The following is a 24,103-nucleotide window of genomic DNA, read 5'->3' as shown; positions in this document are numbered from 1 at the left end:
TTCAAGTTGAAGACAACCGGTCCAAGAATTTTATTCGCAAGTTTGAGAGAATGGATAGTGTTCGTGATGACAGTGTTGGCAATGTCAGTTGTCCAAAAAGGGTGAAACTGCCGGAAAACATTGAGAAGACATGCGCTACGTTTAAAACTAGCCCCGGGGAATCGATCAGACGAACTGCACAACAGGTGGGAACGAACTGGAAGACACTGCAACCAATTGTTGTTGAAGACCTTCATCTCTTCCCATACAAAATTCAAACCCATCAGCCATTAAGCCCCAGGGCCGTGGAACAGTGGTTGTGTTTCGCCACAGAACTGATGAACAGATATTTGATCTGAATAAGGTTTGGTTCAGCAACGAATCCCACTTTCATTTGGATGTGTTCATCAATAAGCAAAATTGACACATTTGGAGCACAGAGAATCTGCATTTAGCGATCGAGAAGTCCCTTCAGCCTCAACGGGTGACTGTGTGGTATGCAGTGTCCAGTCATGGAATGGTCGGTGTGATATTCCTTGATGGCACGTTGACTACCAAATGTTGCATGAAGGTTTTGGAAGATGATTTCATCTCCATTATCCAAAGTGACCCTGATTTCGACAAGATGTGGTTCATGCAATATGGAGCAGGAGAGTGTTTGATGTCGTTGAGGAGCTCTTTGGGCACTGCATGCTGGCTCTGGGGTACCCAAAGGCCACTGGCATAGGCTTCAATAGGCCATCATATTCTCCAGAACTGAACACATGTGACTCCTTTTTGTGAGGCTTTATTAAAAATGAGGTGTACAGCAATAAACCCAAAACCATTGCTGTGCTGAAAATAGCCATTCAGGAGGTCATCGACAGCATCGATGTTCCAAAACTTCAGTGGGTCATGCAGAATTTTACTATTTGTCTGCACCACACTATCGGCAATGACAGCAGGCATATCAAACAGGTCAAAACCTAAATTTGATTATCTGTAGCGACATTTACATGTTGAATAAAGTTTGCGCATGCTGTAGTTTGTAGCTAATTAACTTTTTTTCATATAGTGCAATAATTGTCACCTTATAAGTTCGCAGTACGTTATCAGATACTGGACAGTAGTTTGTGGTCACTTCTTGTGACCATTTTGTAGCTGAAAGTGATTAGTCTTTTTTCGAATGATTGGTCAATATTTTTTGTTCTAGATATCTATGAGAATCTTAAAACTTCATCTGCAGCTACTGAGACTAACAATAGTGATATGGGATGTCCCTGTCTCACTCCTCTTTGAATTATGAGTTTCCCACTATCCTGTTGAAGTATGTGGAACCTGCATCATTGACATATGAGTTTTTCAATACACCAGTTGAACCAGTGACATGTTTCACTGTACTTACATATTTTATGGAAGTGTGGATGAATCCACACCGAGACAGCTTTTTCTGCCTCACCTGCTGTTACTTATGGAATGTCATTAACTGTTTGTGTTTTTCTTGAACTATTTGCTTCTTTCTATAACATTGTTCAGGACATGTAAATGGTCATTTATGCTGTATCAGCCTCAAAGCCAGTTGTTTATTAAAAAATGTTTGCTGTGCAGTCAGTGACAATTTAAATGAATATCTTGAGAAGCCATTTTACTCTGCAGAGATTCTGTAAATAATTTTGCAAGTTCATCTTTTTTACCTTTTCTCTAGCTTCCAACATTTATTGGAAAGCACTGTCATGTCCAATTGCATTTCCTTCTTCATGCTTGAGATGACTTTGTACACCTCACCTACCATTACTTACGGAATTTCATTAATTATTTGTGTTTATGAATCACCTCTGGAACTATAGAACAATTCAACAAAATCTTAGAATATTTGTACATTTGTATGAATCAGTGGGGTCCGTTCTTTCAGACATATCTGAATGAACAGACAGCGTGCACTCTTATTATTGATTTGCCTAGATGGGCAATAAATCCACAACTTTCAGCGTGAATACACATTTTGTTCTACCTCCTGTGGGAATCTAAAAGTAGTGAGTATGGAGGACATTTAGGGGGCCTGTGGATAGGTGGCACTGTGTGGGAATGAGAGTCGGCCAGGGAACTCGCATTCACGATCAACACTGTACCTGGATGGCACAGCGGTTAACGCAACTGCCTAGCAAGCAGGAGATCCCGGGTTCATATCCCAATCCAGCATACATTTTCACTCATCACCACTTATTCTACACAAAGTCCCAATGCAGTTGATATCATTACTTCCTTCCCTTTCCTTTCTCCCCCCTCTGCCTCCAGTTACATAAAAGATTTGTACAGTTTTAAATTTTGGTTTGATTTACTCACACTATACTGTTTCTTATTTTTTCCTTATCACATGTTATATACACCTTAGTTTAGTGTGTTCCATCATTTCCATTAGCAAATAATAAGTAATAAATCCCTTTCCAATGATTTGTTGTTACTAATCAGCAACCAACAAAAATAAGTTGTTTGTTTCTTTCCCCTCTATTGCTTTATCTTGCCAAATACACATGCATCCTGTCATAAGTGATGAGACAACTGACTGATTTTAACAACTGATTGGCTAGTTATTGTTTCTCTTCTTTTTATTTTGTTCAGTCAGTTTTTTCAGTTGTTGAATGAAACAACGGGATGAAACTAGTCTCTGGACCATGCCAGCTGTATGAATGTTTTCCTTCACTCTCCAGTTTTGGGTGAAGTAATGTTCCATATTTCTTAGTTCTGGTGGGTATACTTGAACCACGACTAGGGTTGCCAAGTTTTTTTTTTTGAGACAAATAACATATGTTAAAGGAGAGGTGAAAAAGAAGCATATTGATAAAAATAAAGGGTTTTCGACATGTACATATTTATTTACTTAAATATGAATTTTTTATATTTATGGAGTTAGGTACATGTTTTTGGTTGATTCTAAAAGATTAATAACCAGTGCTACATTATAAATATATGTTTAAACAAATGAGAAATTAAGTTTTATTTAAATTTATTGAAGCTCTGTCTCTGTCTTCCTGATGGTTTGCACCCATCATTGATAGTTCTGTTGTGGTAAATGATGTTAAGTGAAAGCATATGATATAATTTTTAAAACTGTTTGGTGTCTTAATCACTTGCTTTTCGAGCACATGCTGTCATTTTTTGCAAACATGTATTTTGCAAAAAATATTTGTCATCATTTGTTAGTTTTCTATGAATTTCTGTAATTAATTTTAGTTTCGTAATATGAATAATCCTTGCAGGTACATTGTATCACACTGAATTTACCTTGAGGATTACTTTTTACCCAGTCATATGATTTCTTCCATTTCCATGCCACTGAGCTCTTTGGCATTCTGATCCAGTCACAAAGTTCACTGTTAGGATAATTCCTACTTGTAAACATTGACACTCAATGAAACAGCAAATATCAGAATGGCAATAACAATGATGTCAGGTGATAACGAAGCATAGTGAACAATGATGATTTAACAGTGGCAAAATGATTGTTTCTACTCAAAAACGAATGCGCCAGGTTGCATTGACTGTTTTCTTTCGGTTGCTCCTGCAGACCAGTTTCACTTGAAAGTAATGAATGAATAATAATTGTACAGATAAGTAAAATTATAACTGACTAAATTGACTGTTTTCATTCAGTGGCTTCCACAAGATGGTTTTAACTCAAAAGAATGAATAAATAGCCCAACTGATAGCTAAAGCTACAACCGACTGAATTAAATCCATTCAGTTTCTCTCATTGACTAGTTTCACTCAAAAGAATGAATGAATAATCCAAATGATACATAAAACTACACCTGAATTGTTTTCCAGCAATTGACTGAAATGATCGTTTTAATTTGATTGTTCCCATCATGCAAATGACTTAAAGGTAATGTTGTTTCATGTTCGTAAGCAAGGATCGGATGGCGGTCAGTTATTCCACCAATGGGGAACAAAATCTATACATATTAGAGATTAAAGTCCCTGCCATGTTTTTCAGTATGCATGTGAAGGCCAATCTCAGGAAGTACAGCAGGAATTTTGATTCTGTTATCATTAATAGATAGCCTGATTCACAAGGAAGATTTGTGATACATAATTTATTACTCTTCTCCAGATAAACCTTGTGGCTGTAGATAACTCATGCTTCTTGTGTGAAGCCTGAGTGGGTTTCTAATATATTAGAAAAATTTGCACTCATTTTGATCAAAGAACTGTAGTACACTGTGCTACTAGTCAAGACTTTACATTGATAGACTTTTTAAAATAAGCTGTGGTTACTTTTAACACATACAGTTTCACTCATCCAGTTAGGTTTTGGCTTAATTTTCAACTGTAATTCAACAAATTCTGTAGGTGCATGGTTCAAGTGCTGCTGCTGTTGGTAGTTACATTTGATTCCTGGCAATAGTATCATTCCAGTTTTTATATCCATGCTTAATTGTTGGTGCCAGCAGTAGTTTTCTGTAGAATTACAAATATTGCCGCATAACCATTATTGCACAACTGGTTGACTGAGGTCCAGAGAGTACATAGTTGTAGAATGTTGTTATTCACAATAGCTGAAGACAAGTTGGTTTGTTATCAAAATATTGTGAGAAAATTAAACCCATAGCGTATCTGGTTGTACAGAAACATCTGTTACATCAGGTCATGTAACAAATCAATATATCATTAAATGATGGAACACTGGGTTATACTATTTCTCTACAAATCAGTCTAAGATAATTGCAGTTGCTGAACTGTTTCTTTATAATGCAAATAAAAGAAACAAATAATGGAAACTCCAGGACAAAATATACAATATTATGAAAAAGAAGTTGCTACTCACCATATAGTGGAGATGCTGAGTTGTAGATAGGTGCAACAAAAAGACTGTCACAAATAAGCTTTTGGCCAGCAAGGCCTTCATCAGAAATAATCACACACACACACACACACACACACACACACACACACACACACACGGCAACTGAAGCCATGAAGCCAAACTGCGAGCAGCAGCACCAACGCATGACTGGGCGACGGGGTGGGGGTAAGGTGGGGGCTGTGGCTGGGAGGGGGAGGGATAATAGGGTAGAGGTGGGGAGCAGTGAAGTGCTGCTGTGGAGCATGCAGAGACGACATGGATAGAGGGTAAGGCAGCTATGTGTATTCGTGGGAGGATAGCTACTCCCTCTCCCCCTCCCCCTCCCCCCTATCACTTCCCTGAACTCCCGGCTGCACATAGCTGCCCTACCCTCTCTACTCCTCGTCCCTGTGCACTCCCTTGCAGCACTTCACTGTCCCCCAGCCCTACCCTACTATCACTCCCCTCCTGCCCCAGCGTCCTCCTTATCCCCACCCAGTCGCCACTCCCATCATGCACTCGTCCTGCTGCTGGCAGTGTGGCTTCCGTTGCCAGAGACTGCAGTCATGTAGGTGTGAGTTGCGTCTGTGTGATTGTGTATCTGTGTCTGTCGTCTATTTTTGAATTAAGGCCTTGCTGACCGAAAGCTTGTTTGTGACAGTCTTTTTGTTATGCCTATCTGCGACTCAGCATCTCCGCTATATGATGAGTAGCAACTTTCCTTTTCTTAAACAAAACAATCATTTTCAAATTCTTTTTAATTTTTTCTTATCTGGCTGTATTATTATGAACTAAGCCTTTGTAGAGAAATTATTATGCTTTAACAATGATTTCATTGTTACAACAGGTTTTAAATAGTACTGAACAGCACTTTTACATCTGCAGTATATTTGCACAGAGAAGCAAACTGTTGTTTCTTTGGATCTTCCTGATTCTTATGTTATAAATTTGGACCTGAGTAACTTTCACAAAAAAGTTTTTGAGAAAGTCTGCAGTAGTGTCTCCAATATCTTATATCTGTTGTGCATTGACAGAGCTATTCTTAGAATCAGTTGCAATGTGATTTGTGAAGTATTTGACACTGAAGTTACCAAAAGCACTCAAAGAGATAAAAAGTTACTGTCTTGGGTTAGAGGCACTTTTGGCTGCCGTATCCATGCATTTTTTATCATATGTAATGGGCCATTGAAATATTTCTTTTTTTACGTCCATAATGAGCAATGTTCATTAATTATGTGCACATTCTGCTTGGTATATTCTTTTCATTTAAACAGTATTGTATACATGTTAGTTTGTCTTACAAAATTATTACTTTTCCCCCCAGTGTTCATTAATTGTATCATGGAAAGCTACAGATCTTAAAAGGCTGGAAACTCTTAATTAATGTGAACCTATAATATGTGCAAAAGTAAGGCATCTATTTAAAGAATTTTTTCTTCTGTGAATACATTTTTATTCAAGAAGATCTATATTTATAGGTACGAGGAATGTGTTGAAATTCTTCTCAAGCACGGTGCTCGAATTGACGTGGAGGCACGTATGTGTTGGCCAGGACCTCACAATCAAAACTGTGAAGAACGTGGAAAATGCCGAGTGCCCAATGAAAGTGTTGCTGATAGATCAAGTGACAAACTGCAGAGTGCAGTTTTTTATGCTATAGATGGTGACCAAGTGAGTAAGATAAACGTCATCCATCTGTTTGTTTTGTTTTAAAAATATCGTATCAGTGCATAATTTCTTTTGAAATAACAGAAAATTCCATTGTGAAAGTACATCCTACTAACTTACATTCCAAATAGTGTTAACTGTTATGGGACATTATATTCAGAATACATGTTTTGTATGAATCTGATCTCACTCACTCAGAGCTTCAGTTAGAAATGCCATTTCACCTTCCAGATGAAACCCACAGACAGAGTAACCATTGAACTTTTGCTTTAAACAGTTTTGACCTCAGCCCCAAGGTAATCCTGCTCCAATCCCTCAAAACCAGTCTCCACCAGCACTTTAGATATTCCTCATTTCAAGTGTAACTTTCACATTCTTTGTGAAATCTTTTCTGAGACCTGAAACTGTACTTTAACTTAGTCCTGTGCTGTCTGTGATTTTAATACAGATGATTCTGTGATCATCCTCCCTGAGATAAGGGTTCAATTACAGGAGTACTTTACCATGGGGGTTATATGTCAAAAGTGTACATCAATTCTTGGACACTCCAATGTATGAAGAACCTCCTTCCATCATTCCGTACTGGACTGTGAAAAACTATTACAACTACAGGATCTCACAAAGTTTCGCAACAGCCTCTTATAAAGCTCCTCTGATCCACACAGCTCTGTCTTCTACATATCATCTAAAGTATGCAAAGATCCACACAGCTCTGTCTTCTACATATCATCTAAAGTATGCAAAGACAATCACCCTTACTGTTCCATTGTGATAGACTTCAAAGGCCCAACCAGATACATTTCAATCCTGGCAGGGCAGCACTTGTAACGTATTACCCAAAATCCTCCCAAACTAAATACACTAATAACTCCTGGAGTGTTTCAGATCCATTCCCAACACCTTCCTGTCTGAAATCTGCTTTGTCAAAGCTGACAAAATCCCAATATGTATGATCTTTTTTCCTTTCAACACTGTCCCCCATACCAATCCTCACTCATTGCCACACCAAAAAACTTCAGTCTTACTTACAATTTCTTCATCTTTGAGAGCCAAGGATATACAAATATGTCATGTGGATTGCTACACGGGAACAAAGAGGGTCCTTATCCTTTGGCAGCTTTTTCATGGACCATGTTGAAGTTATATTCCTATACTTCCCATAATTCATTGATAATATTTTTGTGGTTTGCGCTCCTAATGTATAACAATTCTTCCACTTCATCAGCCCAAGTCCTTTCTCCATCTACAGTCCATCTAATCATACTCCAAATTCAAAACTATCTTCATGAATGCTGACCTCTATTTTTTGTAGCTCATTTCCAAACTTTGGTCCACATCTAACCAACCAAAAAGCAACATGATATACTATTCGACAGCTGTCACCATTCCTCATAACTTATGAGCCTCTGGTAAACATATATGTTCCAAAACTAAATCCCTCAACACTTGTACCAAATTCCTCTCCCATGCTTTCCTCTTTTGCAAATTTTCCCACTGACCTTGTCCAAAAACCAGTTTTCAACACCAGTGTTCCTACCAACACAATCATTCCCACTGGATAATCTAACCCATGTACCTACCCACTACTGCCATAATGCCACCATTGATAAATTACATTAAAGTCAGGGCCACATGTGAGACAACTCATACTGTTTACCAGCTGCATATATTCTTTCCACAGTCTTTTGTGTATGAGAGATCGCGTAAGTTATTTTTATTTGCAATTAATATTTGGCTCTTTCTTAGGAACTGCAAAACTTGTTCCAGCCTTTGGTATGCATGCACCTTGCCTGCATTAGTGATTTTGTCCAGATGTTCTTTACTGTCACAACAATGATCCACTTTGCCAGAATATATCCACTAGCATCAACATCTCTCTCTCTCTCTCTCTCTCTCTCTCTCTCTCTCTCTCTCTCTCTCTGTGTGTGTGTGTGTGTGTGTGTGTGTGTGTGTGTGTGTGTGTGTGTGTGTGTGTGTACTCCCACACGAAGCTTTTCAAGGAAAGTTCACACTGTTGTTGCCAACTTATGCCCATAACTTTCTTCAGTTCTCCTATTATATTGCAGCTGTTCATGTGTTGCTGCAACTTTGAAATCAGGGATTTTGCCAACCTTTGCTATGTAGTTTTTCTTGTCCGTATTCTGTTTGCCATTTGCTAAGGCAGGAGCAGGAAGTAGATGTGACAGACATCCAAATGGAGGAAATACATTGAAGCTCAAGATTTTGTAACTTAACAACTTTCTTCATCAGATGTGTAGGAAATAGCAAGAGATGACAGTTCCTTCCTGTTTACAGTTACTTGCATGCATCATTTTCTCACCTGATATTGGGTACTAGAGAACTTTTTTTTTTCTTTCCTTCATTTGAACATTTTGTATTCACCTTTCCCCACACCATGTCTTTATTTTAAAGTTGTGAAACTGAGATATTTACAGTCTGTTTTCCACATTTGTTAGCCTGTCAGCTCCAATATGTTTTCGCAGCTTGATAGTTAGAGAGTAGTTACTCCTTGTGTATCACATTCAGAGTTGAACTGGCATTGCTGTTTAGCATTGTGCATTCTCTCCCCTTTCAATTAAACTTTTTCTCATTTAGTTTCAATCTATATATCTTTCTTGTATCATAGTTTTTATCTATAACAACAAAAACAATCAATTATTGACAAAATTATTTAATTGGATAGATAAAAAAATCTACTCACCAATCGGCAGCAAAACACATGCATAAGACAGCTGTAATTGGCAAGCTTTCGGAGCCAGTGGTGGCTCCTTCAGGCAGAAGGACTGAAGGGGAAGGAAGAAGGGTGAAGGTAAAGGACTGGAGAAGTCTATGTGACTTTCCTGAAATCTCCCCCTTTTCCTAGACCTCTTCAGTCCTTTACCTCACCCCTCTTCCTTTTCCTCCAGTCCTTCTGTCTGAAGAAGGAGCCACTGGCTCCGAAAGCTTGCCAATTACAACTGTCTTTTATGTGTGTGTTCTGCCACCACTTGGTGAGTATCTAGTTTTTATCTGCATGTTAATTTTTGAGCTACACTTCTAAGATGACCAGTGTCACACTGGTTAAGATACTAGACTTATAATTGGGTGGGACAGGTTTGAAATCTTCTTTTGGCTGCCCTGATTAAGATTTTCTACAGTTCCGCAGTCGTATTGCAAAATGGCCCCAATGCTGCCAATTTCATGACTTATCCTTATCCAATCTGGGATAGTGCTTTCACTAATGACTTTGACATAAATAGTATGTGCACCCCAATCTTATTTCTCCCAGTTTATCTATCTTTTGTATTTTTTTAATACCATCCACAATGAGTAACTGAAACATCGATTGTGGATGTTCACTTTATTATGTGAGAAATAACAGAGAGGTAATGCTCACTCACATGTAATATGTAAGTAAAGAGGTAACAGGCAGCTGAAGGGTAGATTGTAATAAGTATGAATAAGTACATACTTCACAGAGTAGTCATTTGTGGAAAATTGCCTATAGTAAGAGGTCCCGAATTCACTTGAATTAGCCTCTTGTTGATGCACTTGCTGTAACTGTGGTATTATTTTTCAGGCAGACATCCTGGAATTGCTGACCCAACAGTGTGAGGATCACTGGTTGCCATGGCAACAGCGTCGCCCACTATTGCACATTGCTTGTGAGCGTGGTGCCTGGAACTGTGTTAAGTATCTTGTGTCAGAACGCTCGGATGAAATTAATCAGTGCTATGATGAGTACTATCCTATACATCAAGCAGCACTGCATCACATAAAATTCCTCGAACTGCTCATAAAGTAAGTACATGTGCAGTATGCAATATTCTGTTGGAGAATATTTCCAAAAGAGACAGCATATTTTAAATTGGTGCCAAGGAGAGGTGTGACCTTTTGAGGATGTGTTAATGTATTCCAACTGATGAAATCACCTGGGAGTAGCAGTTGAAATAATTTGTTGAAGCCTGTAACTGTATGTGCCATAGAAGGACAGTATTTACAGTATTTGAAACTGACTAAGTAGCTGGGCCAGGGAATGGAATGTCAGTAGCAGACTGATACAGTTGTATATATAATATACATATACATAATATGGGATGTGACAACAATAGTTGCGTAAGATGCTAAGTCACAAACACAAAATGATGCGAAACTTCTTGACAGATTAAAACTGTGTGCCGGATCGAGACTCGAACTTGGGACCTTTGCATTTCGTGGGCAAATGCTCTACCATCTGAGGTACCCAAGACAACTCACGCCACGTCCTCACAGCTTTCTGACTGTATCTCGTCTCCTACCTTCCAAACTTCACAGAAGTTCTCCTGCGAACCTTGCAGAACTAGTACTCCTGGTGGAAAGGATATTGCGGAGACATGGCTTAGCCACAACCTGGGGGGTGTTTCCAGAGTGAGATTTTCACTCTGCAGTGGAGTGTGTGCTGATATGAAACTTCCTGGCAGACTAAAAATGTGTGCCAGAGTGAGACTCGAACTCGGAACCTTTGCCTTTCGCGGGCAAGTGCTCTACCATCTTAGCTACCCAAGCACGACTCACGCCCTGTCCTCACAGCTTTACTTCTGACAGTATCTTGTCTCCTATGTTCCAAACTTCACTTTGCAACATCCTTTCTTCCAGGAGCGCTCCTTCTGCAAGATTTGCAGGAGAACTTCTGTGAAGTTTGGAAGGTAGGAGACTAGATACTGTTAGAAGTAAAGCTGTGAGGACGTAGTGTGAGTCGTGCTTGGGTAGCTCAGATGATATAGCACTTGCTTGTGAAAGGCAAAGGTCCTGAGTTCGAGTCTCAGTCTGGCACACAGTTTTAATCTGCCAGGAAGTTTCATATCAACGCACACTCCGCTGCAGAATGAAAATCTCATTCTGGGTACAAAATGATACATTTAGTTAGACTTCTTCTTTGTCCCACAACGTGTTTACCCTTTTTTATGCCATTATTGAGTGATTAGGTATATAAAATGCAAGCTATATTAGTCATGAAATGCAGACATAATGATGTGAGCGTAACTTAACGGAGGGATAGGGTCCTAGAATAATGTGCTATATGTATGAAAATGGTGGTATATTCATGTGATGTTCCATTTGTTTCGGTTTGGTTTGACAAACAGTCGGTGCACTTAAGATGGGAATAATGTTGTGAAATGAAGAAGAGGTTTAAATGAAAACAGCCTAAACTCAGAAAATGTCACCTTCATTTAATAAATTTAAGGTGGTTGTGCTCACCATGATGAAGACAAGATAATATATTTGCAAACTTCCACTACTTTTTTTGCCGTGTTATGCTGACAACATGAATTGCCACGGGGAACAAAACTTGACTTCATTATTATAAGTGAGAGAGCAATAGACAGTCTTTAGAATGTTGATACACATCATCTGTGTTTAAGAAGTGGTCCAGAACTTAATTCTCTGTCAAGAGGATCCTTTTCTGCCCTCTTTTAGGCTGTGAATGTGATAATTATGGAGGAGGGGTACAATGAATAGTTGCCACAACAGCAGAAGCTTGGAGAGGGAGTTCAAGTTAGCTAAATGAAGCTGTTGTAGAAGACATCTGTCAAAAGCAGTCTTCTCCTTTACCACGATCCTCTTCCTCACAAGCCCTCAGGGGCTCAGCATTCATTTGGTGACCACAGGGTTCCCGAGCTGGGGACTATTAAGTGCTGCCAATCCCCTGTCATCATAAGCTATGGGCACGCTTCAGCGACCACTGTATGGCATGGCAGGGACAGGGATCTTGGCTTGACCACCTGGATCATGAGAATGGAAACCCCATCAATCTCAATGTGTGCTGCGCATTGATTAGATTCGTGGCTGTTGAAGTCTTTAGCGGGCAACTTTTGTGGAACTTGCTGCACCTCAGTTGAATAAGGCTTATTTCCCTAGCTCCCCTTGGGGACCAGCCATTTGCTCCTCCTGGCAGAAAGTATGGACTGCTGGTGGCACAGGTACTCTGAAATCCATCAAGTGATTGCACAATGAAATGCTGTTGGTTGAAACTGCTAGTTTTCCCAACCTCTGGAAAACAAAGTGCCTTGGGGAATATGCCATAGAAACAGAGCTCCACTACACCTTAAACTATAGCAAAAGTATTTTGGCTTGTAGAGATCTTGTCAACATTCCCAAGGATAAATTGAAGGATAAGTGGGCTAAAGAAGGGATTGTTGATTTGCAAAATATATTGAAAAGGGTGGATGGGGACCTTGTAAAATCTAGTGTTGGCTGCTCTTCCCTTCCAAAGTGTGTCAATTGCTCTGAGGATCAGCTTGTCTGGAGTAGTGATTGCTGTGTCTTCCTTGAAGAATGAAAGATACAAGAGATTGAGACATCCCTTATGGAGAGGCCAAGAAGATCTATAAGGCCATGCAGCTTCCCACATTCACTACATCTTTTGCTTCAGCCCTTAAAAAGCCCATTTTGACAGCAAATGCTTCTACGCAAATGGAGCATCAGCACTAGTACCTGCATTTGTCAGTGCACATGTCAAGCTGCAGTTGTTTCAGAGCCCATAGCCCTCCTGTGAACATCAGACGAAGGAACAGTTGTCACCATTGTGGACCCTCCAGTACCTCCATAGGCAGAGCCTGGTAAAAAATATGGCACTGCCTCCATGCTGCTGCGGCACCTCCTCCAAAGTCCTCCCATTCTAAAAAAAGCAGATGGGAAGCTTGCACCACAGATACTGTCGATATCATTCACCTTGATAGCTTTGCTGCTTCTGATTCAGTGCCAGTGGAGTGTGAAACCAGCCTGGGGCAGCTATCATGTTCCAAAGCTGAAACTTCACTCATTACGGGCTCCCCACCCTGGCAGAAAGACAGGATGAAAGTACAACAGTTGTGATAGATGGCTCCCATACTATAGTGGAACATGAATGGGTTCAGGACTCATGTGGAGAAACTGAAACTCCAGGTCCCTGTCCTTGTGTTTACAAGAAACATATTTCAAAGTCACTGATGCCCCGTGCTGCTGAGCTGTCTCCTCCATCGAAAGGATGATCTGACTGGGGACTGAGCTAAGGGAGGTTTTGCTGTGTTTGTCAATATCACACACCACTCCCCTGCTCTCTCTTTCGTTACTGACCTACAAACAGTAGCCACTGCAGTTCATTTGGGTCAGAAGACCACTATCTGCTCAATGTATTTACCTCCACAGGGTGCAGTAGACTCTGAGACTCTCGCAAGCCTTATTGAACAACTTCTCCATCCATTTTTCCTACTGGGCTATTTCAGTGCCCATAATGTATTATGGGGTTGGTTGGTTGGTTGATTGATTTGGGGGAGGGGATCAAACAGCGAGGTCATTGGTCACAGTATTATGAGGCTCGAACTATACTTGCCCCAGGGGTTGAGTCTCAGGAACTGTGCATCCTCAACATGGGCAATCCCATTCATTTATTGACTGCTACTGAGTCATCCTCAGCCATTGACCTCTCTTTCTGCTCTCCAGCCAGTCAGCACAGTGGGAAGCAACTATCGACCTTCTTCCAGTGACTACTTCCCACTGTGGATCCACCTACTGGAACAGAAGCTACTGAGATGGATGATAATTGACGCTAACTGTGTACTGTTCAGTCAGCCAGTTGGCTGTCCTTGAATGCCACAACAACATCCAGGAATTGGTGGACTACATCACACGAGTGATCCATCATGCCACTGACGTAGCCATCCCAAAGCCTTCAGGCCGTCTTATGAGGTGACCTGTACCTTAGTGGTCAGATGAGTGCCATTCAGCAATCTGAACATCAAGGCACTGAACATCATTAAGCTCCTTAGCCACAGATCTCAGGGAGCAGACAGAGCATGTCTTCTCCAGTTTTATACGGCTTTCTTGCTTTCACGGCTGCACTCAGGATGCACGGTGTATGGATCAGTGAGGCTTTATCATCTGAATCATCGGCGCTGTCCACCATGAAGGGATTTGGCTGACCCTGGCTGCTTATAGGACCAGTCCCATATCCCGTCTCTGTGCTGAGGCTGGGGAACCACCACTCACCATCTTGTGGCAGTTCGTCATGGTACATCAGGCATTTAAGTTTCTCACAGCTCCGACTTCACCTGCATAACATACTATTGCTCGTCCACCTCTGGAACACTTTTTCTCCAACCATCCATGAGCCACAATGCTGTTTGGGATCCATGTGTGTCGTATGCTGGAGTCACATGATATGGAGCAAGTATGATCGCAAATCCTGGGTTTCACTGTCTGCCGCCCTGGTTACTGTGGAGGCTCAGGATAATTTTAGATTTGGTGCAATACAGGAGAGATTGCACTCCTGCTTCTGTTTTTAATGGAATATTTTCTGACATTTTATATGAGCACCACAACTATGTGACCGTCTTTACGGATGAGTCTAAACAGGGGTTGGTTGCTCTATCATTTTCCCAGATAATTTCCCCAAGGTCGGACTGCCACAAGAATTTACTGTCTTTGATGCAGAATTATATGCGATCTTGTGGACACTAGAGCAGACAAGTCGTACTTCCAGTGCCAAATTTCTTTTCTGTTCCTTCCAATTCTCTGAGCGTCCTTCACTCTATGAGATGTTTGTACCCAGCATATAAAGTAGTCCAGAATATGCAGCATGCCCTCCTCCAGCTACAAAGACTGGGGAGGAGGTATCTTTCTGCTGGGTGCCAGGGTACATGGGTATTGTGGGGTTAAGAGGGCAGATCTAGCAGCCAAGGAGGCGTGTCGTGACCCTCAGTTGTTTCAGTGTGCCATTCCCCTGCATGCTATCACCTCACTGTTGAGGTACAAAGTCGTGTGTTGATGTGAAGCCAAGTGGCTGGAAGTGATAGGCAACAAGCTTTGTCTAGTAAAGCACAAAACAAAGTCATGGCACATGTCCTTCTAGCATGTTGAAAAGCTTTGTCTAGTAAAGCACAAAACAAAGTCATGGCACATGTCCTTCTAGCATGTTGAAAGGACAAGATCTTCACATAGGGCACAGCCTACGACACTTGGCTTCCTGCTTTGGTGAAAGGACCCTCCAGTGTATGGTGCTTGTGGTGTACAGATCACTGTACATCACATTTTATTGGAATGTGTTTTTATTTTCTGACAAGTGGAATGCAGGGGCTTTGCTGCTGGATCTGCCCTCTATTTTAAGTTATGTACAAATGAATGTACTTCCGCCAAGTTTTAAAGTTTTGTGAATTGTCCAACATTTTTCCCAAGATTTTTGAGGATATGGTTTTAATTTGTTCATGGAATGATTGGCTCACACAAGTTTTTTTTTTAAGTGGACAGCCAGTGACATTAATTTCATGCTTAGCTACTTTTCCTCTTTCTAAGTTGTTTCAGTGCATATGAGATAGAGTGATTTTGAGTGCAAAAGTGTGCAACAATTTTAGAGATTATCTCCACATTTCAGATCATGATGCACAAATTTTAACTCTAAAATATTTTTGTGCTGCAACACATGTTAACTGTAGTTATCAACTTTTTAGGAAAGCTGATCCCGTTGCTGTAGAGACCTTTGTAAACCTTATCAAGAAACAAGAGTGGCAAGATGTTTATAGTGCTGATACAGTAGACAATAAATATAATGCTTTCCTCAAGACTTTTCTCGTGCTCTTTGAAAGTTGCTTTCCATTAGGACGTTCAAAACAGGGTACTAGCACAAACAAGCAGCCTGGGTGGCTGACTAGAGGGATAACAATATCTTGTAGTACAAAGTAGCAATTATATCAAAATGTTAGAAACAGTCAAAATCTAAATGCAGCAGCCCATTACAAACAGTATTGTAGGGTGCTTAAAAATGTTACTAGGAAGGCAAAAAGTATGTGGTATGCAGATAGGATAGCTAAGTCTCAGGATAAAATTAAAACCATATCGTCAGTCGTAAAGGAAGTGGCTGGTCTTCAGAGACAGGTCGAGGATATAGAATCAGTGCATAGTGGGAATGTCCATGTTACTTATAAGCCGCATATATGTACAGTATTTAATAATCACTCTCTGAATATAGCAGGTGAACTAAATAGAAACCTAGTCCCAACAGGGAATCATGTAGCGCTCTTAGAAAAAAGTGTTCCGAGACTGTTACCTGAAATGCTCCTCCATGATACTGACAAGAGGGAGATTGAGTTAATAATTAAATCACTAAAGACCAAGAACGCTCATGGATATGACGGGGTATCTAGCAGAATACTGAAATATTGTTCTATGTATGTTAGCCCAGTACTTAGCCATATCTGTAACTTTTCCTTTAGGAGTGGTCGGTTTCCTGACCGATTAAAGTACTCGGTAGTGAAGCCACTTTATAAAAAGGGAGACAGGGATAATGTTGACAATTTTAGACCTATTTCTCTGCCATCGGTGTTTGCTAAAGTTATCGAGAAGGTTGTATATACAAGGTTACTGGAGCATTTAAATTCAAATAATTTGCTGTCAAATGTACAGTTTGGTTTTAGAAATGGTTTAACAACTGAAAATGCTATATTCTCTTTTCTCTGTGAGGTTTTGGATGGATTAAATAAAAGGTTGCGATCGCTAGGTGTTTTCTTTGATTTAACAAAGGCTTTTGACTGTGTTGACCACAAAATATTACTGCAGAAGTTGGACTATTATGGAGTAAGGGGAGTAGCTTACAATTGGTTCGCTTCTTACTTTAAGAACAGAAAGCAGAAGGTAATTCTCTGCAATATTGAGAGTGGTAGTGATGTTCAGTCCCAATGGGGCACTGTTAAGTGGGGCGTTCCCCAAGGTTCGGTGCTGGGGCCACTGCTGTTTCTTACTTATATAAATGATATGCCTTCTAGTATTACAGGTGATTCAAAAATATTTCTGTTTGCTGATGACACCACCTTTGTAGTGAAGGATCTTTTGTGTAATACTGAAATACTATCAAATAATGTAGTTCATGAAATAATTCCGTGGCTTGTGGAAAATAATTTGATGCTAAATCACAGTAAGACTCAGTTTTTACAGTTTCTAACTCACAATTCAACAAGAACTGATATTTTGATGAGACAGAATGGGCATATTATAAGCGAGACGTAACAGTTCAAGTTCCCAGGCGTTCAGATAGATAGTAAGCTGTTGTGGAAAGCCCATGTTCAGGATCTTGTTCAGAAACTAAATGCTGCTTTATTTACCATTAGAACAGTATCTGAAATAAGTGACAGTTCAACACGAAAAGTAGTCTACTTCGCATATTTTCATATGCTTATGTCATATGGTATTATTTTTTTGGGTAATTCTTATGAATCAAAAAGGGTATTTTTGGCTCAAAAATGGACTGTTCGAGCTATACGTGGTGTAAGTTCGAGAACCTCTTGTCAACCCCTATTCATAGTCTGAGAATTCTGACATTGCCCTCACAGTATATATTTTCTTTAATGTCATTTCTTAGCAATATTAGCTCATTCCCAAGAGTTAGCAGTTAATACTAGGCAGAAATCAAATCTGCATGTGGAATGCACTTCCTTGACTCTCGTACAGAAATGAGTGCAGTATTCTGCTGCATCCATTTTCAGTAAGCTACCACAAGAACTCAAAAATCCTAGCAGTAGCCCAAACAATTTTAAGTGTAAACTGAAGAGTTTCCTCATGGCTCACTCCTTCTATTCTGTTGAGGAGCTCCTGTAAGAGCTGAAAAATTAAGCAAATTCCAGTGTTACATTGTTGATTTTCTTTATTTAAACTTACAACTTGTCTCCTGAATATGAATATGTTTCTTATATTTCATTTTATCTGTTTCTATTATCGTGTTATAATTTCATGTATTGACTTGTTCCATGACCATGGAGACTTCTCCTTAATTTGGTCCCACAGAACAATAAATAAATAAATTTGTTTTAGTGAGTGCTCTTAAGATCGAAACACACACTCTCATCCTCACAACACAGCAAAAAACCTGTTATGTTTTAGAAAATGAAATTTCAGTTCTGCAGCATCACCCATACTTTGGATTAACTTGTGCATGTACACTTGCAGGCTACTTTGAGAAGAAAAAAAATGGCTCTGAGCACTATGGGACTCAACTGCTGAGGTCATTAGTCCCCTAGAACTTAGAACTAGTTAAACCTAACTAACATAAGGACATCACACACATCCATGCCCGAGGCAGGATTCGAACCTGCGACCGTAGCGGTCTCGCGGTTCCAGACTGCAGCGCCAGAACCGCGCGGCCACTTCGGCCGGTCTTTGAGAAGACAGTATTTTGGTAATGAGGTCAAAAAAGTAGTCCATTCTTGTTTTGAGACAAAACCAAAAACTTTTTTTTTTGTTTTGGAATAAAGAAATTGGTCTTATCATGTAGGGTTTCATCGCTGAGCTTTACATTCTTGATGATTTTAGTTGCATAAACATTAGGCTATGGTCTAAGGCATGTATCTGTGTCTAACATTTCATCTCCCAGTGCTGGAGACATCTTCAGAGGCTATAAAGACTTCATTAGTTGCTGTGTGAACAGAAATAGTCTCAGCATGTTGAAAAGTCCATATAGCAATTAATGAAGTCTTTATAGCCTTTCAAGGTGTCTTCAGCTTCAGGAAGAGAAGCGTTAGGCTCAGAAACATGCCTTAGACCAGATCTGTTCAGAAGGCGGCTAGGTGAACAAGAGCATTCACGCTCATTAACTGCCTGGGAAGAGTGTTTGCAGTAAAATGGGGTGGTCAGACATCGTTATGCAGCACAAGGTAAGTGCAAACGATGCAGTGCCATCAGAGGAATGACTGTTAATAGGTTCAGCATAACCATAAATATGAGCTTATATGCTTACAGCGCAGTGCTTAAATCAGTGAAAAGTAGCATGATGGCCAGATTAGGAACTTCAAAGTGAAGGTAAGACACACCAACATCAATGTACAACATGTCAGTGTAAGATGCCTTTGTATTCCTGGTACTTGCCTAGTCGGCAGTGCGGGTCTCCCGCATTGTTCCCTATGCTCCTCGGAGTGTGGGACATCATCATCATCATCATCATCATCATCTGATGGTGTCTTGAGATATCTATTGTGCTTCAAAGCTCTGAACACCATGAAAAAATTCATTTCATGGTGACATTACAGAGGCTTCCATGCAAGAGATTACGGACATTTGGAAACCGAAAATCAGATAGTGTATGTACAAAAATCAAGGAAAGAACTGTTAATCATTGAGACTGAAATTATCCATTTGGTGGAGGCAGAGAAATAAGTGTCTGAATAATTTTCATTTATATGTACATACGAGTATGTCTAGAGAGAGGCAAGTTAAGCGTTTATCCTTTTCTGTGTTTTCCACCTAATCTATTTATAAAATTTTGTGCATATTTTTCTGTTTAAGAGGGTTCATCTTGCATTTTTGTAAGTGTAAATTTGTTCAGTATGTAGTGCAATAGGTGATCATTTGTTTCATTTTGAAAGCAAACATCTGTTCATTTAGTAAGCCAGTCGGTCAGGCTCCAGCTCTTGGCTGTGATATGAGTGCGTCTGCAGAGCGGCAAGTTAAGTGTTCGTCCTTTTCAGTGTTTTCCACATATAATGCATCAGCATGCTTTGCTGACACATCTGGAGGGTAGCAAGTCTCATATCTAGGATTGTCTGCTTTTATAATTCACTTCAGTTAGTCTTGCTAGGATGGAAAGGTTGTGTGCGGACACGGGAGGAGCTGGCCATAATTCACGAGCAGCTGAATGTGTTGTTGGCTACGGTCAGTCACCTTCAAGATGCTACCTCGGGGTGTAGTTGTGGCAGAGAATCTGGCATTCTGCATGGTATACCTCACATGTCACCTGTTTGCTGCCCATGGGCTCTGCTTCCGAGGCACCTCCTAGTGCACCTGACACAATGGATCCTCAGTGTCAGTAGAGTGAGTGGCGGTTGATAATACATTCGCATCGCTCAAGGCGGAGAGCCACCTGGCCTCACCTATTCACCTTGTGAGTGGATAAGTGGCTGCTCCTTCAGCAAGGGCTGAGCAGGCACATGGGGGGATGGTTTTGCTGGTTGTTGGGAGCTCCAATGTTGGGCACATTATGTAATCCCTTAGTCAGAATGTCTTCAAGGCTGGAAAGAAAGCCAACGTGCACTCGGTATGTCTGCCGGGGCTTCATCCGAGATGTGGAGGTGGCCCTGCCAGTGGCTATCAACTGTGTAGGTCCAATTCTCTGCAAGTTGTGGCTCACTTCGGCACCAACGGTGTCTGTCTGATGGGTTCTGAGGTGATCCTCAGTTCGTGCAGGTGGCTGGCAGAGGTAAGGAAGACTGCTGGCCTCGTAGGGTGCAAGCAGAGCTCGCAATTTGCAGCATCATTCCCAAAGTTGATTAAAGTCCTTTGGTTTGGAGCTATGTGGAGGGTCTCAATCAAAAGCTTTGTTGACTCTGTGACAGTCTTGGCTGCAGATTTCTTGGGCTGTGTTATTGTCTAAGAATTTGTAGGGCTCCCCTTGGTAGGTCAGGGGTGCACTACAAAAAGGAAGCAGGTAATTGGGTAGCGGAGTACTTGGTGAGTGTGCATGAGGATTTTTTAAGCTAGGTGATAGTTTAAGGTGACTGATGAGTGCTAGCCAGTTCATTCACAGGAAGGGAAGTCAAACAGTATTCAGAATAAAGACACTTCAACTGTCACAATTTTATTTGTAAACTGTCAAAGTGTTCGTAATAAAGTTCCTGAATTTACTGGCTTCCAGGAAAGTTCTCACACTTAGATCATCCTTGGGACCAAGAGCTGGCAGAAACCCAAAGTAGAAAACTATGAGATATTTAGCGAGTCAAGGAACATATATCTGAAAGACTGGTTAGAGATCATTGGATTGTTCATTGCAGTTGACAAAAACATTGTCTCTATTGAGGTTAAGGTTAGAGTGACAGTGAAGTTACATGGTTGCATATAACAGGTGTAGATGAAACTAAGTTATTTGCTGGATGTTTTTACTGACCACCCGACTCTCCTGTGACAGTTCTAGAATCATTCAAAGAAAGTCTACAGTCAGTAGTGTGTAAATACCCAGATCATGCAATAGTAGTTGGAGGCGACATTAACCTGCTGAGCGTAGACTGGGATGTCTATGGATTCATTGTGGGGGGTACAGATACAGTCACGTGAAATAATTTTGAACACTTTTCTGAAAATTGTCTGAAGCAGCTGGCTTGGCAGCCCACATGCAATGGAAATAGCTTAGACCATGTAGCTACAAATAAGCTGGACTTATCAAAAATGTCTGTATAGAAATGGGGATTAGTGACCATGATGCCATTATAGCAACTGTGATTACAAAAGTCAGTGAATCGGTCAAGAAGGGTAGGAGAGTGTTTTTGTGAGAAAGAGCAGATAAGTAGTTACTAACATCTCGCTTAGATGGTGAATTGGCATCACTTAGTTCCAGTAAGATGGATGTAGAGGAATAATGGGCAAAGTTTAAGCAGATTGTAAATTGTAGTCTGGAGAGTTACATGCCTAGTAAGTGGATAAATGATAAAAAGTCCCACCATGGTTTAATAATGAAATTTGGCAGATGCTGAGGAAGCAAGGGCTGTTACACTCTAGATTCAAAAGGGGATGCAAAAATGACGACAAGTGAAGGTTAGTAGAGATCCGTGCATCTGTGCAAAGATCTACGCGTGAAGCATACAACTACCACTGTCACACCTTAGCAGAAGATCTGGCAGAGAACCCATAAAAATTCTGATTGTATGTAAAATTACTAAGTGGGTATAGGGCTTCTATTCAGTCCCTTATTGACCAGTCTGGTGTGGCAGTTGAAGCTAGCAAAATGAAAGTTGAAGTTGTAAATTTCACTTTCAAAAAATGGTTCACACTGGAGAACCATACAAACATACCATAATTTGACCATTGGACAAACTCCTGTATGGACAATATAGAAATAAGTGTACATGGTGTAGAGAAACAACTGAAAGATTTGAAAATAAATAAATCACCAGGTCTGGATGGAATCCTAGTTCGATTTTACAGAGAGTACTTTGTGGCATTGGCACCTTAGCTAGCTTGCGTTTATCGTGAGTCTCTCGCTCAGCGCAAAGTCCCAAGTGACTGGAAAAAAGCGCAGATGACTCCAGTGTGTAAGTAAAGTAAAACAATGGACCTACAAAATTACAGACCAATATTCCTAACTTCTGTTTGTTGCAGAATCCTTGAACATATTTTCAGTTCGAATATAATAAACTTTGTTGAGACTAAGAAGCTTATGTCCATGAATCAGCGTGGTTTTAGGAAACATCTCTCGTGCGAGACTCAGCTTGCCCTTTTTTCACATGATATACTCAGAACTCTGAATGAAGGGCAACAGGCAGATTCCATATTTCTAGATTTCTGGAAAACATTTGACACAGTGCCCCATTGCAGATTGTTAATGAATATATGGAATAAGTTCACAGATGTGTGAGTGGCTCGAAGACTTCTTAAATAATAAAACCCAATATGTTGTTCATGAGAGACAAGGGTATCATCAGGAGTGTCCCAGGGAAGCACGAAAGGACCACTGTTGTTCTCTATATACACTCCTGGAAATTGAAATAAGAACACCGTGAATTCATTGTCCCAGGAAGGGGAAACTTTATTGACACATTCCTGGGGTCAGATACATCACATGATCACACTGACAGAACCACAGGCACATAGACACAGGCAACAGAGCATGCACAATGTCGGCACTAGTACAGTGTATATCCACCTTTCGCAGCAATGCAGGCTGCTATTCTCCCATGGAGACGATCGTAGAGATGCTGGATGTAGTCCTGTGGAACGGCTTGCCATTCCATTTCCACCTGGCGCCTCAGTTGGACCAGCGTTCGTGCTGGACGTGCAGACCTCGTGAGATGACGCTTCATCCAGTCCCAAACATGCTCAATGGGGGACAGATCCGGAGATCTTGCTGGCCAGGGTAGTTGACTTACACCTTCTAGAGCACGTTGGGTGGCACGTGATACATGCGGAAGTGCATTGTCCTGTTGGAACAGCAAGTTCCCTTGCCGGTCTAGGAATGGTAGAACGATGGGTTCGATGACGGTTTGGATGTACCGTGCACTATTCAGTGTCCCCTCGACGATCACCAGTGGTGTACGCCCAGTGTAGGAGATCGCTCCCCACACCATGATGCCGGGTGTTGGCCCTGTGTGCCTCGGTCGTATGCAGTCCTGATTGTGGCGCTCACCTGCACGGCGCCAAACACGCATACGACCATCATTGGCACCAAGGCAGAAGCGACTCTCATCACTGAAGACGACAGGTCTCCATTCGTCCCTCCATTCACGCCTGTCGCGACACCACTGGAGGCGGGCTGCACGATGTTGGGGCGTGAGCGGAAGACGGCCTAACGGTGTGCGGGACCGTAGCCCAGCTTCATGGAGACGGTTGCGAATGGTCCTCGCCGATACCCCAGGAGCAACACTGTCCCTAATTTTCTGGGAAGTGGCGGTGCGGTCCCCTACGGCACTGCGTAGGATCCTACGGTCTTGGCGTGCATCCGTGCGTCGCTGCGGTCCGGTCCCAGGTCGACGGGCACGTGCACCTTCCGCCGACCACTGGCGACAACATCGATGTACTGTGGAGACCTCACGCCCCACGTGTTGAGCAATTCGGCGGTACGTCCACCCGGCCTCCCGCATGCCCACTATACGCCCTCGCTCAAAGTCCGTCAACTGCACATACGGTTCACGTCCACACTGTCGCGGCATGCTACCAGTGTTAAAGACTGCG

At 41.2% G+C, this 24,103-nt stretch overlaps 1 protein-coding gene across 2 annotated transcripts in view; it reads left to right on the top strand.

Moving 5' to 3' along the window:
* Positions 1–24,103, top strand: part of LOC126419065 (ankyrin-1) — a 155,726-nt gene that overhangs the window by 50,335 nt on the left and 81,288 nt on the right. For both annotated transcript variants that reach the window (XM_050086144.1, XM_050086143.1), the window contains exons 4-5: positions 6,280–6,472; positions 10,029–10,249. In XM_050086144.1, the coding sequence (XP_049942101.1) occupies positions 6,280–6,472; positions 10,029–10,249 (414 nt within the window). The remainder of the gene's footprint in view (positions 1–6,279; positions 6,473–10,028; positions 10,250–24,103) is intronic.

The sequence above is a fragment of the Schistocerca serialis genome, chromosome 9 (genome assembly GCF_023864345.2).
Source record: "Schistocerca serialis cubense isolate TAMUIC-IGC-003099 chromosome 9, iqSchSeri2.2, whole genome shotgun sequence".
Taxonomy (NCBI): Eukaryota; Metazoa; Arthropoda; class Insecta; order Orthoptera; family Acrididae; genus Schistocerca; species Schistocerca serialis.
This window is presented reverse-complemented; position numbering and strand designations above follow the sequence as displayed.